Source organism: Hibiscus syriacus, unplaced genomic scaffold (assembly GCF_006381635.1).
Source record: "Hibiscus syriacus cultivar Baekdansim isolate YM2019G1 unplaced genomic scaffold, ASM638163v2 tig00000656_pilon, whole genome shotgun sequence".
NCBI classification, from domain to species: domain Eukaryota; kingdom Viridiplantae; phylum Streptophyta; class Magnoliopsida; order Malvales; family Malvaceae; genus Hibiscus; species Hibiscus syriacus.
Genome location: NW_024061805.1, coordinates 80505 through 97037, shown reverse-complemented (window position 1 = coordinate 97037; position 16533 = coordinate 80505). Strand labels below are relative to the sequence as shown.

The window sequence follows — 16533 nt, the reverse complement described above, 5'->3', positions numbered from 1 at the left end:
GCTCCATGAAATTCAAAGATGCCATGGCCATTAGCCATTTTATCATCAAAAGTTCCTTTTCCATGTACCCTCCTACAAGAGCAGGCCATGAAAGGAGATAAGATTTCGAGTCCATGAAACGAGTTCGGATAAGCTCCATTAACCCTCTTCTTGTCCCTTTGCCACTTCTTCTGAGGTTTACGACCGTCTCCATAACCCTGCCTACTCTTGTTTTTCAACTACTCTTCTTTTCCTTCTTGCTCTTGCTCTTGTTCTTATTCGCCTTTTCCATCGCCATCTTCTTCTTCTTTCGGTAATTTACCTGCGATTAAGTCAAGAGCGGTTACCACATCGCTCATCGTAGGCCGAGCGTCTGCATCGTCCTGCAGACACATTGCTGCAACCGCCAGTGCTTGGTGGAGACCCTTATTGGGATAATTCCCTTGCAATAATGGATCAGCCATTTGTGAGAAATTTCTCTTATCTTTCAATAGGGGTGTTGCCTGCAAAGAAATGTATGTGTTTGGAAGTTGGACTTGTATAATGGTGACACGGTTTCATGATTGTTTAGAAGAAATAGAACATTCCACGCTTACCCAACTGACAAGATTATGTTCTTCTGTTGGTCTTGAAGTGTCTATTACTCTTCTTCCCGTGATCATCTCCAGAAACACAACCCCGAAGCTGTAAACGTCGGATTTCGTAGTCAATTGGCCTGTTAGCGCATACTCAGGTGCACAATAGCCATAGGTTCCCATAACCCTGGTGGAAACGTGCACCTTATCTCCGGTTGGACCAATCTTTGCGAGTCCAAAATCTGATAGCTTCGGAGTGAAATCTTGGTCCAGCAATATGTTTGATGCTTTAAAGTCACGGTAAATCACAGGGGGATCAGCCGTTTCATGCAAGTATTCAAGGCCTTTAGCCGCACCGATTGCAACTTTTATCCTGGTATCCCAGTTCAATGGCTTCTTGTCTGGGGGTATATCTGAAGGGCATAATCACAAACAAACAACTGAATACGTTTCACCAAAACAAACCCCCCCGGTCATACAAATGGAAATCGTAAAACACTATCAAACATCATAATCACCCAAAGAACAAATGATGGAAAGAAAGCCTTTGAAGTTCCAAATCACATTATTCGTATCAGAGTCTAAACACAAACTTAGATGTTAAAACATACCTAGAAGGTGGCTCTCCAAGGAACCATTAGGCATGTATTCATAGACCAAAATCCTTTGATCCCCATCGGCACAATATCCGACCAAACTCATAAGGTTCGGATGGTTAAGTAAGCTCAACATCAAGACCTCAACAAGGAACTCTTTGTTCCCTTGGTATCCATTCCTGTCAAGTTGCTTGACAGCAACAACCTGATATAATGTAACAACTATATCACAATACATCTATACGATATGCATGTATATATGTGTGTGTGTATATATATATATATATATATATATATGTGAGTGTGTGTGAACAACCTGATTCGGGTTATCAACCTGCCCTTTGTAGACCCTCCCAAAACCCCCTTCACCAAGCTGATTCTCAGGGTTGAAGTTGTTAGTAGCAGTGCATAGGTCACGGTAATCAAAAGTCTTTGCATTCGCACTGTTTTTACCCCTTTTCACGATTTCCTCGGAAATGTATCTCTTTCGGCTTCCATCTTCCATGAAAGAGGAAACTTTTGTTCAAAACATCAATCAATCAACCACCTTTAAGCTCTAGTTTTCAACTACTTTAATCATCGGTGCGAGTATCAAACACGAATACGTATTCAACATGAGCATTCAAGACTTATATTTCCATATCAATGAAAGCAAATGTATCGAATCCGTGGTTACATAGACAAAGGCAAACGTGGCTCGGCAATTGCAAACAAATAAAAATCTATTCCAAAGACCCATTTAATCAAACAGATTGATTCCATGAATATAAGAACATGTTCCTTCCATTACATGAGAAAAACTGAAGAGAAATTAGAGGAAATTGTACCACTTTTGAATGAAATATTGGCAAACGAAAGCATAGCTGTTATCGTTCTAGGCTCATCGGAGAAGTCGTTCTCGGAATTTGTCCTCCTGCTGCTTATTTTCTCTTCCGACATACAACAGGAAAAGCAGTTCATTGTTCGGTCTTCTTCTCCTTCTCCTTCTTCGTCGGGATATAAAATCAACGGACAAAATTTCTGGGAAACCCAAAATTATAAATTGTTGAACAACAAAAATAATTTCCTTTGATCAAAATTTATAAAATGATCTTAGTATAAAGAAAACCCACAGCTGAGCTGTGAATTTTCTTAATATTCTCTTGCCCATGGAGAGATGAAACAGAGTTGTTTCGTCATCGTGCTTGTTTTGGCCTCTGTTGTTTCCAGATCCCATTGGCCCCATATTGCCAACAATATTATTGGGTTTTGTTAAATATAGAATACGAGAGACAGTTTTAATTATCAGAGAACATCAAGGTGGTTTTCTATTATTATCAGGCTTTCCTATTATAACCTCATCTGATTTTCTTCTTTTATCTTTTGTTTTTTTGTACTGTGTTCCAGTTCGATAGAATTTCAATGTCCTGTCCTGTACGGAATTTCTCACGTTCCCCAGTTTTAATATGAAATGTGTTTGACTGTTTTCGATTTTTTTTAATAAAATCGATAAAAAATTATTAAAAATATTATTATTTATATCGATTTTATTATTATTAAGTGTTTTATTAATTTTGTTAATATATCCGGTAAAATATTACTTAAAACATTATTTTTCTCTCGATTTTATTATTATTAGACACTTTACTAAAAATATTAAAAAATATTAAAAAATAAAATATAAATAATAATATTTTAAATATTTTTTATCAATTTTATTAAAAAATAATAACAAAATCAATAATATTTTTTTTTAACCGTATATAAAAACTGTTCACCAGGCTCAGATCCATCAGACTCGTCTTCTTGGACTTCCCCCCAAGGATGATGACCTTCCTATGGCGACTTAGTCTCTGAAGATCCCGACCTTTGGGTCAACGAAAACTGGGGTTTGCTCCGACCCATTTCAGGTTTTCAACCTCATTCTTCCTTTTCTTTATGATACCCTAATTTCAATTCATCAAAAGGATTGTTCTCCAATTGAAATCTCTCGGGGTTGTTTCCGCCATGGATGGGTCTGAGACATCGGATGGTGGTGGCGATGGAACTGCGGCAACCATTAGATTCGGAGGTATTTGTGAGTGACAAGGGAAAGCTTTGAGAGGTTTCTAGAGAGTACGATGTGGAGAATGGAGGGTGGAGTGGTGGGTTATGTGTTAAAAATGTAATTTCAGTAATTAGTAGTGTGTCAGAGAGAAAAGGAAGAAGAAGAAGAGAGTCAACGGTAGTTTACCTTCCACGTCAGCAAAAAACTTCTTAGATGTGTTACCGCATCCACAAGGATTATGCCCATTTTCAGGGCAGTGAAACCTTTATGGTCAAAATCCCGATTCAAATAGTCATTAATTTAGTAACTCCTAAGGATCAGGAATTGTCATTTTAAACCTTTTTCGGGGATTTCATCCACAAACGCAAAGTTTATGGCTAACTGATATTGCACACTATCATTTAGCTATTGTATTTTTTCTCGTTACGGGTCATATATAGAACTAACTTCAGAATTGGTTACAATATAAAAGATTTTTTAGAAGCACATATTCCTTCGGAATGACGATTGGAGCGTGGGCACAAGGGTCTTTATGACACAATCAATAATTCGATTCATTTTCAATTAGGATTTACTCTAGCTTCTTTAGGGGTTATTACGTCCTTGGTATCTCAACACATGTACTCTTTACTTGCTTATACGTTCATAGCACAAAACTTTACTACTCAAGCTGCATTATATACCCATATCTAATACATCACACGATTCATCATGACATGAGCTTTTGCCCATGGATCTATATTTTTTTATTAGAGATTACAATCTGCAACAAAATGATGATAATGTATTAGCAAGAATGTTATACCTTAAAAAAAGCTATCATATCCCACTTAAGTTGGGCCAACCTCTTTCTAGAATTTCATACTTTGGGACTTTATGTCCATAATGATGTCATGCTTGCTTTTGGGACTTCGGAAAAACAAATCTTGATCGAACCCATATTTGCCCAATTGATCTAATCTACTCATGGTAAAACTTTTATATAGGTTCGATGTACTTTTATCTTCAACGAATGGCCTAGCATTCGAAGCATATGGTTGTCTGGCTGATTAAATATTGTTAATGAAAATAATAATTCACTATTCTTAACAATAGGTCTCGGAGACTCCTTGGTTCATCATGCTATTGCTCTAAGTTTACATACAACTACATTGATCTTAGTAAAAGGCGCTTTCGATGCGCGTGATTCCAAGTTAATGCCGGTTAAAAAGTTAACGGCAGAAACAAAAATAAAAATAAATTAAAGTTTGATGACTGTATTACAAATTTCAAATGTTATGTGACCAAAATATAAACATCCTAAAAGTTTAGGGATTATTTATATATTTTATCCTGAAAATTTAAATAATTTGAATAATTTTTTAAAATAATTTGAGTTGATTAGAAAGCTATATTTGTTTAAAATATTTATTAATTATTGACAGATTATTAATTATTGACAAAGTACACACATTTTACATTCAAATATGATTATTTAAATTCGACACAAATTAAACAATCTCGGTGGTAAAGTAAATATTGTTATTTTTTGAGGTTCCGATTTTAAGCACGAGGTGTTCATATTCATATCAAATAATTAAAAATTATATTTAAATAGATATTATCTTGTAATTATCTCATATTAAAAAATACCTAGAATACACAAATATCATATTTTTAAGAAAAATAAGAGAGCTTCTACAGTTCTACTTACTTGATGGAGTTCCCTTTTTAATACCAAAACAAATCACTAATCCAAATGAATGGCTTGAGGTTTGCTAGCTGCTTTCATCTCAGCAGCAACAAGTCTTTCAAACCTGATAATACGTGCTTCCAGATGCAGCCATGGTGTTTCATTTGCAGCCTTTTCTGGTTCAAATGTATGTCAGTGGAATCCACTCTAAGTCTCATCACCATCTTCCTCGAGCCACCCTACATTTAGGGGACTCTCTCATCCAGCTCTCTTTGCAAGCCTTTAAAAGAATCGCAGCTGGTTTATGTAGTTCGGAAGGGAACTGAGCAATTCTCCATTTCCTCATGGTTCTCATCCAAAGCAGACATGCAGCAAACCAAAGGTTCTTTTAATGGAGATAAAGCTAGCCCCTCTGTTCCTCATGGTTTTCCTTCCAAATGCTCTGTTAGCAAACCACATCAGGTTTACAAGCGCTACACTCATGGACCAAAGAAGATGGGTGGAAATCATGAGAATTCAGCAAGCCTGGATTCTGATGATGAAGATCAAAAGACAATTATCAGAAATGTTTAAATCTTGGGACAAGTGTGACAACTCTTCAGGTCAATGTTCAGTTGCAGATAATGAGCTCCCAAGATGTAAGATGATAACAACACTTGGAGAAGAAAACCCCATGGATGCATCTCGAAGCACGTATTAGCGGGCTGGAAAGATTGGCTGCTGAGAAGAAAACAGCTAGGAAAGCTCAAGTCATTCATTTGGATTAGTCATTGTATTTTTGTAATATCTGATCATCCACTTGAAGATAACTTAATGGAGTAAGTTGATGCTCTATTAGTGGATCAGTTAGCTGATGATTTTCTTAAGCAGATTCATAGTTTGAAAATTTCCATGCTCTTCATGCTACACTTTTAGTGAATCAAGTTGGTTCAACCATGTTATAGCAAGAAAAATAACACCTTCATTGCTCAAAAATAACGTTGCAGTTTTCAAGTTACACAGAAAATTTCAGTCTTTACATTCTCTTCAGTTTCCTAAGAATCCAGAGCTGAATGTTGCAGATTATGTCTCCCGCCGCGATAAACACAAGGCGATCAAATATTCATCCAACCCATACTTTAAATCCCAGATCTACCCTGTTAGCAGAACACAAACTAAATGGAAATTAAGCGATTAGACCTCAACACAGCTTTAAACGACACTGAAAACACAAGAATCTCAATGGCAATGCTTGAAAGCTAATCACCAAAGCTTCAAACATCCTGGCATTTCAATCATCATAAGATGCAAACTAGTAAAGTGACCCATAAAGAATCGCAGAGAATACCAGGCTAAGATCCAAGTACTTCGTCTAAAGATTTTTCCAGGTTTAGAAACACAAGAATCACTTAGAAAATGAAGCCTCATATCAAACAGTTTCAAGCACATCAAGAAAAAAAGAGTGAATCCAAGCTTTAAAAACAGGTAAACAATGATCGGAAATTGAATATCAACAACTTCTACTTAGTACTGGTTAATCATGAGTACGCATCCCTCAAATTCGTTGTTCATCAATGGAGATATCAGTCCACTACTTTTAGTTATTGAAATTGATCTTCACAGGGATTCAAGCCAAATTCCAACAGAATGCAAGAAAAGCTTATTTGAGAACGATAATGGGCAAAGATTGTTGATATTAAAAAACTAAATTTATTGATAAATAAAAAAAAGCCTTTGTTTCCATAATCACATCAACAGTACATTAAAAATGGAAGAAAAGAAACTACTAATGACCACACATTTCTGGAAAAAGAAAGAAAACGAATTAGTTGATGGAAATATAGAATGGTACGGTAAGGTTTTGCCAGTTCAAAAAATTAGGGTTTTCAGGTGCTTCATAGGAGGAGATATAAGTAAATTGTCTAATTTCTCCTCCCTATACTACTAAATTACAGACCTGTTAGGCTGGGCCCAGGTGGATGGAAGTCATTGTTAGCATTTTCTAGCCCAAATAAGCTTCATGATTTGCATTGAAATATAGAAACCAACCATTGAAAAGTTAAGTCTGCAAATATTAGATAAATTAGTCAGAGTTTTACTCAGATTGGGTTATATAAATCTACAATCAACATATATTAATTTTCTTTAATATATGTGTACACATTTCAAGTAGTAAATAATAATAATAATAACTTTTAAATAGACTTAAAATATCATATTATGAATATAAGGCTATAAAAGAGACGAGACAGATGATTAAATATTTTAGATCGATTCAGTCAAAGTTTAGTGAACACTTAAATTGATTCAAACTCGAATTAAATTCTTAACAAACTAAAACGACTTACTTGATGTCTGACTTAAAAAGCTCGCGAGCAGCTAAAAATTAATATATTGAATATGAAAATTTTGCAAGTTTAAACTTTTTTCCAGCTCGAGTCGAGCTTTAATCTTTTCTCAAGTGGAAGTTCACTATATTTCAAGTATGAGTTGAACTTTTAAGTGTTAGTGAATAAGTTCACTTTGTTGCTGTGGTCTACCTGTGATAAGCGAGGATTGTATGCATGAAGGAAGAACTATAAGAACCTTAAAATCTTTGTAAGGTGATATGTAACAGTTTAAGCAAATAAAGTTTGAGCTCCATCGCTTTGGGTTATCATGTACTTAAAAGTTCATGGAAAGTTATGGCCTTGAAGAAAAAAAAAGGAAGCAACAATATTGGGCACACCACACTTCCGCTGCGCCACTCTGATATGTTGGTGAGGCTTCACTCTTTCTTCTAATCAGTTCAAGCAATTCGCCATTGTTGAAGAGAAATAGAAAAGCAAAGAGAATTGAAGTTAGAATAATGTACAAGAAACTGGTGGAACAAGGGAAGAAAATATAGGAAAAGAATGAGGCCTAGATTTGTTGTGTTTTGTATGGTGTTGGAATGAAAGGAGAATTCATTTCCTTCTCCTCTGAAAAGCCTTGTTTCTGCAAGAAGAGAGCCCACCATTGTTGATTCTCGACGGGCTGACTTGTGAAGGAAAAGCAAGCCGAATTTGTGATGGAACTGAAACAGTGAAAAAGGAGACACTTTTACCTTTATTTCTTACTGAACATGATCTGTTGTGGGAAGACGATGAGTTGATTTCATTATGAACTAGAAATATTAATTTAAATGAGAAGACGACCTGGAATCGGATGCCTTCAAACAGCTGCAGCTGCTAGGGTTTGTTTTCGGAAATCAATTTAAATTTGATTACGATTATCGAAATTAATCTCAGTTGCAGCCAACAAATTCTAATTGTAATCGATTGTATATATATATATTTTAAAAATCAGGATCAATATCGAGTATTGGTAGAAAATGTAGCCAAGTTAAGAATCGATCTTATGAGAGAACAACTCGCCACTTTTCGTTCACAACTCGAAGAATTCGCTCGAAAACACAAGGTAAACAAAAGTTGTCTAAAAAATCACGAGTTTCAATGATTTAGCTTTTATTTCTTATAATATCTATCTTTTTTTTTCGCAAAACGATATTCGTAAAAATCCCACTTTCAGGTCACAATTTCACGAGATGTGTGCTAAAGTAGGAGTGGATCCTTTGGCTTCAAATAAGGGGTTTTGGGCTGAGCTTTTAGGGATTGGTGATTTCTATTATGAACTTGGTTGGTATCGAAAATCATCCCTTTATAGAAAGAAAATTAATTGGGGAATTTCCTTTTGTTTTCAAGTTCTTGAATTTTTGTTCTTGGAGTTTAAACGATTGTACCTCATCTTATGTTTGTCTTGTTGTGTATATAACCACTTTTGTTTCAAAGTTGAAATTTATTAAATTATGAATACTCCTCCTATTTTTCATGGAGGATTATGTCAAATCTTACTTCTTGGTAGAGTGCTTACATTGCGGTTTTGATACTTGGCTAGACAGGAGTGCAAATTGTTGAAATTTGCTTGGCAACTAGGCCTCTTAACGGAGGTTTGATCGACCTGCAAGAACTCTGCAAATTGCTTCGTCAGAAATGAAAACATGATCGTGAAGCTGTATCCGAGGATGATTGTTTGCGTGCCATAAGTAAGTTGAAGGTATTGTAGTAGAAAGTTAGTTCATTTTCGTTTTATATTGATTATTGTTGAGTTTTCCAGCAATCGCGCTTTCCCTTTTTCCCTTTTCAACTCTCAGGACGAGAGGGAGAGCCTGAGAAGGCAGATCATTTTTCCTTTGTTGTGAGCTACATTTTTCATTGAAGAGTTGTTGAATTGTATTGTTGCTTGCTGGTCTGACATCCACATGGTCTATAATGGTGTTGTATTATACAACTTAGATTAGTTTATATGTTGTCATTTTTAAATGCATTTACTGCTTTAATTCTCCAGACATTGGGTAGTGGATTTGAGGTGATTTATGCTAGAAAGAAAAAGCTTGTTCGATCTGTTCCAACTGAGTTGAATAAAGATCATAATGCAATTCTGGAGATGGCACAGGTTAGTGATACTTCTATTGTGGTATAACAAGTACCTTATGCAAATAGTTGCTTAGTTGATCCTCTACTTGTTTCTCTCTCAGGCTCAAGGCTATGTGACCGTTGATGAGGTAGAGATACGGCTTTCCTGGACACATGGCATGCCATTGATGCCCTTGATACTTTATTAGACATAAGTTATTGCAAAGACAATCATGTTTATCATCTTACTGAGATATTTATTTTATATATATATGGCTCACAAAATCCCTGTTGGTTGATGCAGGAAGGGCTTGCAATGATGATGATGGTCATAGAGATGGAAGTCGACGTTATTGGTTCCCCTGTGTATCCTCCATCTCCTCATTTGGGGCTGATAATTAACACTATTCTTCCCTTTTCCCCACTCTTTCTCTTTTCTCCTTTTTTCCAAATTCAAGTGCGTTGCAACTTGTTATAGATTGAAGAGAAATAGAGAAGAATTCGAGAGAAATAGAAGAGAATATGAGAGATTTCAGAGAGAAGAAGTTCATTCATTCATTTCTTAACCATTTTCTGTTTACATTGCCATTTATTTACATACACTCATAGTAGAATCTGTTATGCCAGCTGGACGTCTAACCAATTCTGTTATCATAACAGGAATTGGGCTTCTGCTGGGCTTCCTGTGCTCCACATGTATCTACTGGACCATCATTCTGGATCTGTTGGGTAATTGTTTTAATTCCCCCGTGCTCTTCACGTGCTCTGCCCTCAGGTAATTACCTCTCAACTCAATCTTAATCCCTAACCCTTGATTATTCATTTCCCCCAATTCTCCCACTTCTTCTTCGATACTCATCTCTCGTCCTCCATCTTCTCCTTCTTGTCTTCATTCTCCAACCATAAAAATACCCACCCCATCAGACGATCCTTGTCCCCAAAGATCAAACGAAGGAAACTGCCCTCGCAACACTGAGTAATCTTCCCAGGTGTCGTGCATCTCGTCCAGGTTAGTCCATCAAACCAGTAACTGTGTAATTGGTTTATTGTGTCGATTAACAATCCTTCTACCTAATATTTTGCTGGGTTCTACTCAAAATTGACCTTCATCATCAATCGTAGGAGGATCTGTAGAAGTTGTTGCTTCAGGCCCAACATGCTTCTTCAATAAACTTACATGAAAGACTGGGTGCAACCGCGAGGAATCTGGTAAGTCTAGTTTATAGGATACTTCCCCAATTTTGTCAATAATTTTATAAGGCCCATAAAACCTTGCTGCTAATTTCAAATTTTTCCTTAGGGCGATAGAAGTCTGTCGATATGGCTGCAGTTTCAGGTAAACAAAATCCCCAATATGAAATACTCTTTCTGATATGTTTTTATCAGCTTTCTGCTTCATTCTATTACTGGCCTGTTGTAATTGAAATTTCACCAATTGTCTAATGTCTTCCCTGCTTCGCATTAATTTTGCTACTGCATGCAATTGAGTGTCTGTATACCAAACCATTATAGGAGGTTATAGCCATAGAGAGCCTGAAAAGGTATTAGTTTTAAGGCAGTATGGTAGGTAGAATTGTACCACCACTCAGCATGTGGCAGTCATTTAGCCCATTGCTTTGATTGGTAAAAACAAAGCCCTCTTAGGTACTTTTCCAAGCACTGGTTCACCCTCTCTGTTTGTCCATCCGTTTCAGGATGGTAAGCAGTGCTAAATAGGGTCTTAGTCCCTAAAAGCTTCATTAGTTCTCTCCAAAAGAGGCTAGTAAAGGTCTTGTCTCTATCTGAAATGGCCATTTTATGCTGGCCATGAAGCTTATATATGTGATCCAATATAATTTAGCCACTTCAGCTGCTGAGTAAGGGTGTGATAGTGCTAAAAAATGACTATATTTAGTAAACTTGTCAACCACCACTAGAATACAATTCTTCCTTAAAGATGTAGGCAAGCCTTCAACAAAATCCATCGTGATAACTTCCCAAGCTTGCTGAGGAATATGTAATGGTTGTAGCAGTCCTGGTTTAGCAACATGTTTCACCTTAGTTTGTTGACATACTGCACATAGTTTAACATAATTGACCACCATAACTTTAAGTCTAGGCCAATAAAAGTAAGATCTAATTCTCTGATAAGTTGTTTGACTTCCATAATGACCCCCATGAGGTGAGTCATGTAATGTCTGAAGAATCTGTAGTATAAGAGATCCAGCCTCTCCAATATAAACTTTAACCTTATATCTAAGGATTCCCTTTGAATACCTCCACTTAGTATCAACAGTAGAATGAACAATCAATTTGGTGATCCAATCAGTAGTCAATAAATCTTCCTTATAACTAGCCTCCACCTCCTGCACCCAGCTAGGAATAATTAGAGTTATGCCCATAGCCAAACACTGTCCTTGATCCTCCCATTGTCTAGATAATGCATCTGCCACCACATTTGATTTCCCTTTTATGTATTGGATAGTATAATCCAAACCCAAAAGCTTGGCCAATCCTCTCTTTTGAATTGTAGTGGTCAACTTATGTTCCAAAAGATATTTTAGAGGTTCATGGTCAGTCTTAATGACAAAAGGATTACCCTCTAAGTAATGTCTCCATTTAGATATTACTAATAGAATAACTAAATACTCTCTTTCATAAATAGAGAGAGTAGAATTTCTACGACTAAGGGCATTACTCAAAAATGCAATAGGTCTGCCATTTTGAGATAGAACAACACCTATACCTCCTGAACTTGCATCGGTCTCTACGTAGAAATTCTGAGTAAAATCTGGAAGAGCTAAAACAGTAGCAGTGGACATGGCTCTTTAAGATCTGCAAAAGCAGTCAAAGCTGCAGTAGTCCACTTAAAATTGTCTGCTTTAAGCATTTGTGTCAGTGGCCTGCTTATAGCACCATAATCTTTAATAAATCTTCTATAATAGCCTGTTAATCCAAAAAATCCCCTCAAAGACTTCAAAGATTTAGGAAGAGGTCAATTCTTCATTTCTTTCACCTTACTAGGGTCAGTAGCAACCCCTGATGCTGAAATAATATGTCCCAAGTATTCCACTTGGGTCTGTCCAAAAAAATATTTAGAGAACTTTGCAAACAATTGATTAGCTTGTAACACCTCTAAAACTTTTTGTAAATGAGCAATATGAGCTGCCATAGAACTGATGTAGACTAAAATATCATCAAAAAACACCAACACAAATTTTCTAAGGAATGAACTAAATAATTCATTCATTAATGCCTGAAAAGTGGCTAGGGCATTAGTAAGGCCAAAAGGCATTACCTTAAATTCATAGTGGCCTTAATGAGTTTGAATGCAGTTTTGTAAATATCTTTATCCTTAATTCTGATTTGCCAATACCCGGATCGGAGGTAAATCTTTGAAAAGTAAACAACACCATATAATTCATCTAATAAGTCCTCCACAACAGGAATAAGGAACTTATCTTTAACAGTCATGTTGTTCAGTTGTCTGTAATCTACACAAAACCTACAAAATCCATCTTTCTTTTTTAATTAAGAGACATGGAGAGGCAAACAGACTTATACTAGGCTGAATAATAGAAAAAGATAACATAGTAGCAATCTGCCTTTCCACCTCAGCCTTCTAGTTATGCGGAAATCTGTAAGGCCTGAGATTGACAGGAATTGAATCAGGTTTAAGAGGAATTCCATGGTCATGATTTCTTACTGGTGGAAGACCTCGTGGCTCCTAAAAAATAGCCTTGTAATTTTCTAGGAGAGACTGAATAGTTGCAGGAATAGGTTTAGAGGCTTCTGTCATAGATAACAATACAACATGTCCCAAAATAACATAATCTGAAGCTGTCATTTTCAATAAAGAAGCTCCTGAAATTTGCTGCAAACTTTGAGATGGTTGTTGACCATGTATAACTATTTGTCCATCTTGGTGAACAAAACTGAGAGTCATTTTGTTGAAGTCCATCAAGATTGGACTGAATAATTTCATCCAATCTACTCCCCATACCATATCACTCCCCCCAACTGTAAAAGTCTGAAATCATGAACAAAAGAGTGCCCTTACATTTTCCATTCCACTGCATTACACCTTGCTGAACTATAGAGGTGTTGACCATTAGCCACTGTAATAGCCAAAGGATAAGGTGTATTCACCTGTAAACCCGCCTCAGCCCACTATGGTGTTAAAAACTATGGGTACTACCACTGTCTATTAAAATATTCAATGGTTTACCTTGGATACTGCTTTGAATTCTTAGTGTGTTATGACCAATACATCCAGTGATAGCATTCATAGATATTTCTAAGCTCTCTTCCTCTTGTATAATTGGCTTTTCTGAATCAGTAGGTTGAGTATCCAAAGGTAGAATAGTCTCCTCTTCAAGCATCATATTCAATTATTTGTTTTACATTGATGGCCTGGAACAAATTTCTCACCGCACTTAAAGCACATATTATTTTGTCTTCTGTACTCTATTAAATTTGTTTTGGTGGTAAAGTAGGTGAACTCTTTTGTCGAAATGGTAACTGAGTTGGTTTAAAAACATGTAGGGAATTTGGGTAGGGTGGGTTTCTAAAAGTTCCTCATTCTCTTACTTTCAAATTCAACAGATAATTCATACAGTTTAGCTTTCCTGTATGCTTCAGATAATGTTTTAGGGTCTAGAGCCTTGACTCTATGTTTAATATCATCTCTTAATCCACTAATAAACAGAGAGACAAAGAATTCTTCACCTAGTGTAGGATTCTGCAAAAGCATATGAGGCTATAGTTCTTCAAATCTGTCCTGATACTCCTCCACAGACCCTTTCTGTACCAGCTTTGTAATTCTTCCACTATATCGGTAAAGGCCTTATCACAGAACCTATGACATAGGTCTGCCTCAAATTCATGCCATGTAACATGATGCTTCTGCATAATGTAACCATCAAACCAAATTTCTGCCTTGCCTGTTAAATACATTGTAGCTAGTTCCACTCTCTGCTCAACAGGAACCCCACAAATAGAAAAGTATTTCAGGCACTTCTGAACCCACCCTCTTGGATTAACCCCTTCAAAGAAAGGAAGTTATATTTAGGTCTATTCCACATAATCCCAGAACTAAATGAACCCCAGGCCCTTTTTTCAGTTTCTAATCCAAATATAATAGGTCTAGAGTCACTGTTTTCACCCATTTGATTCTCAGACCTAGAACTATTCTTAATGGCTAGACAATCATCAGGTTTAGTCTTTAATATCCTAGGTTCATCCGTTTATAAGTAAACCTAGATTTGTCATTCACCACAGTCACCATAACAGGAGTCTTTTCCCTATTTTGAGAAGTATCAGTAGATTGTACATGCTCACCCACAGAATGCTCTTGGTCTCCAGTTCTGCCTGTCAGTATCTTCAATATATCTTCCACATAGTTGTGATTTGTGGTCATCCTAGCCTCCAGTGCAGTAATCCTTGTTTCCTGAGTCTCCCACCATTTAGGTGGATTAGTCTCATTCTGACCTTGTTTCACCAAAGCAGCAAGGTCTTCAATTTGTTTCTGAATCCCGGCTAAATCCGTTTCTGCCATAGATTGATTCTTCTTTGGCATGCCCTCAAAAATATTTTTTGCCAGAATCTTAGCTCTGATTACCAATTTGTTATAGATTGAAGAGAAATATAGAACAATTCAAGAGAAATAGGAGAGAATAAGAGAGATTTCAGAGAGAAGAAGTTCATTCATTCATTTCTTAACCATTTTCTGTTTACATTGCCATTTATTTACATACACTCATAGTAGAATCTGTTATGCTAGCTGGACGTCTAACTAATTTTGTTATCATAACAGGAATTGGGTTTCTGCTGGGCTTCCTGTGCTCCACCTGTATCTACTGGACCATCATTCTGGATCAGCTTGGTAATTGTTTTAATTCCCCCCGTGCTCTTCACGTGCTCTGCCCTCGGGTAATTACCTCTCAACTCAATCTTAATCTCTAACCCTTGATTATTCATTTCCCCCAATTCTCCCACTTCTTCTTCGATACTCATCTCTCATCCTCTATTTTCTCCTTCTCGTCTTCCTTCTCCAACCATGACACAACTTTCCAACTGTTTATGTTTGAATTTTGATAAAATTTGATAAATAGTAATTCTACCTGCAAAATGTTATTATATCTTCTAATCTTTTCTAATAATGTAAGCTATTGCAGGAGAAGCCCATGAGTATATCTATACATCAAATCCTGAACTCCTCAAAAACAAATCATTGCCATGTCATTTGAATGTTTGCTTATAGAACAGGAGAAAAAAGATTCAATGAACTGTAACTTGAGATTCAGTTTCATCAGTCTCTTCTGTCCATTCAGTTCCAGGCTCACTCTAACACCTGGGTCTCACCCCGAGCTTGAAAAATGTAATCATCTCTAATGCCTCAAAAACCTTATTTTTGTCCAGAAACTCATTGCAGATGCCACTCACAATGCAGTAGTTGTTGTTATACGGAGGCCTAAGGTGTGCAGAATGTTGCATCCGGTAAACAAGTATACCAACATCTTGTAGCGCCACCACCAATGGAGGGAGCATGCTCTTGGTGCTATGAGACCAGGCATGAAATTGTTGACTAAATATGTTGCAACCAGCACACGTGGTAACAAATCCTTGAATAACAGGGTCATTGCAAATACCTATAGGAAGCACTGTGAAAGTTATGCTACGAGTCTATGTATGTAAGTTGTTAGCTAACTGGTGTCTGGTGATAGTACAGGGCCATTTGTGGTGCCCCTGGAATCCTTCAATTTATAAACCGAAAACTGGAGTCGATGCGTCACCATAATTTTCAATTCCCAATTGTAAACCCCAGACAAAAGGTCGGCTAGAATATACCCAACATAGCCTGCTACCATAGGTTCGAATTGCATATGAGAATCAGCTGCACCCTTATGAGTCTTGGCTAGGAAGAAGACAAGTGTGGTGCAACCACTTGCCACCCATGCCCAGTGAGACCATGTTGATTGCAAACTTGGGTCATTTAGCAAAGGAGGGCCAACCCTAGGGATAACCAGAGTAACCAGTTCCGGTTTTATCTCAAACCGTGGTCCAATGATCAATCGGTTCTGACTGGACTCAAGCTTGGTCGTCCGTGGTAGCAACTAACATGTCAACGAGCAATCGGGCTCAGTCGTGGGCTAGTCGGAACACGAGTTAGAGACCTCGATGGGCAACTGTGTTGATGCAAGTTAGACATCGAAAAGGGCTTGTACGAGAGAAGCTAAAAGTTTAGCGAAATGAAATGGCAATGTACTAAAATGAAACAAAAACTAAACTTTAA

General features: G+C 36.9%; 1 protein-coding gene, 1 non-coding gene and 1 pseudogene across 2 annotated transcripts; all 3 read right to left on the bottom strand.

The window, feature by feature from the left end:
* Positions 1-100: 100 nt before the first annotated feature.
* On the bottom strand, positions 101-2125 carry LOC120209334 (probable serine/threonine-protein kinase PBL23). The gene is made up of 5 exons (XM_039208382.1): positions 1978-2125; positions 1467-1648; positions 1166-1355; positions 576-967; positions 101-482 (listed from the first exon to the last, which is right to left on the bottom strand). Exons 1-5 carry the CDS (start codon positions 2108-2110, stop codon positions 255-257), a joined length of 1125 nt encoding a protein of 374 aa, XP_039064313.1. The 5' UTR covers positions 2111-2125; the 3' UTR covers positions 101-254.
* Positions 2126-6376: 4251 nt separating this feature from the next.
* On the bottom strand, positions 6377-6455 carry LOC120209618. Its single transcript, XR_005524419.1, has one exon. It is a non-coding gene; the product is annotated as a small nucleolar RNA R21 (small nucleolar RNA).
* Positions 6456-15518: 9063 nt separating this feature from the next.
* On the bottom strand, positions 15519-16449 carry LOC120209469 (annotated as a pseudogene).
* Between the last annotated feature and the right edge of the window lie 84 nt (positions 16450-16533).

Bases quoted from the DNA above. Each gene is read 5' to 3' on its own strand.
- LOC120209334 (XM_039208382.1), bottom strand. From the start codon at position 2,110: ATGAACTGCTTTTCCTGTTGTATGTCGGAAGAGAAAATAAGCAGCAGG. The intron at 1,356-1,466 runs GTTGTTCACACA...ACATTATATCAG, and splicing joins AGGTTGATAACCCGAATCAG to GTTGTTGCTGTCAAGCAACT. The intron at 483-575 runs GTAAGCGTGGAA...ATTTCTTTGCAG, and splicing joins AACATAATCTTGTCAGTTGG to GCAACACCCCTATTGAAAGA.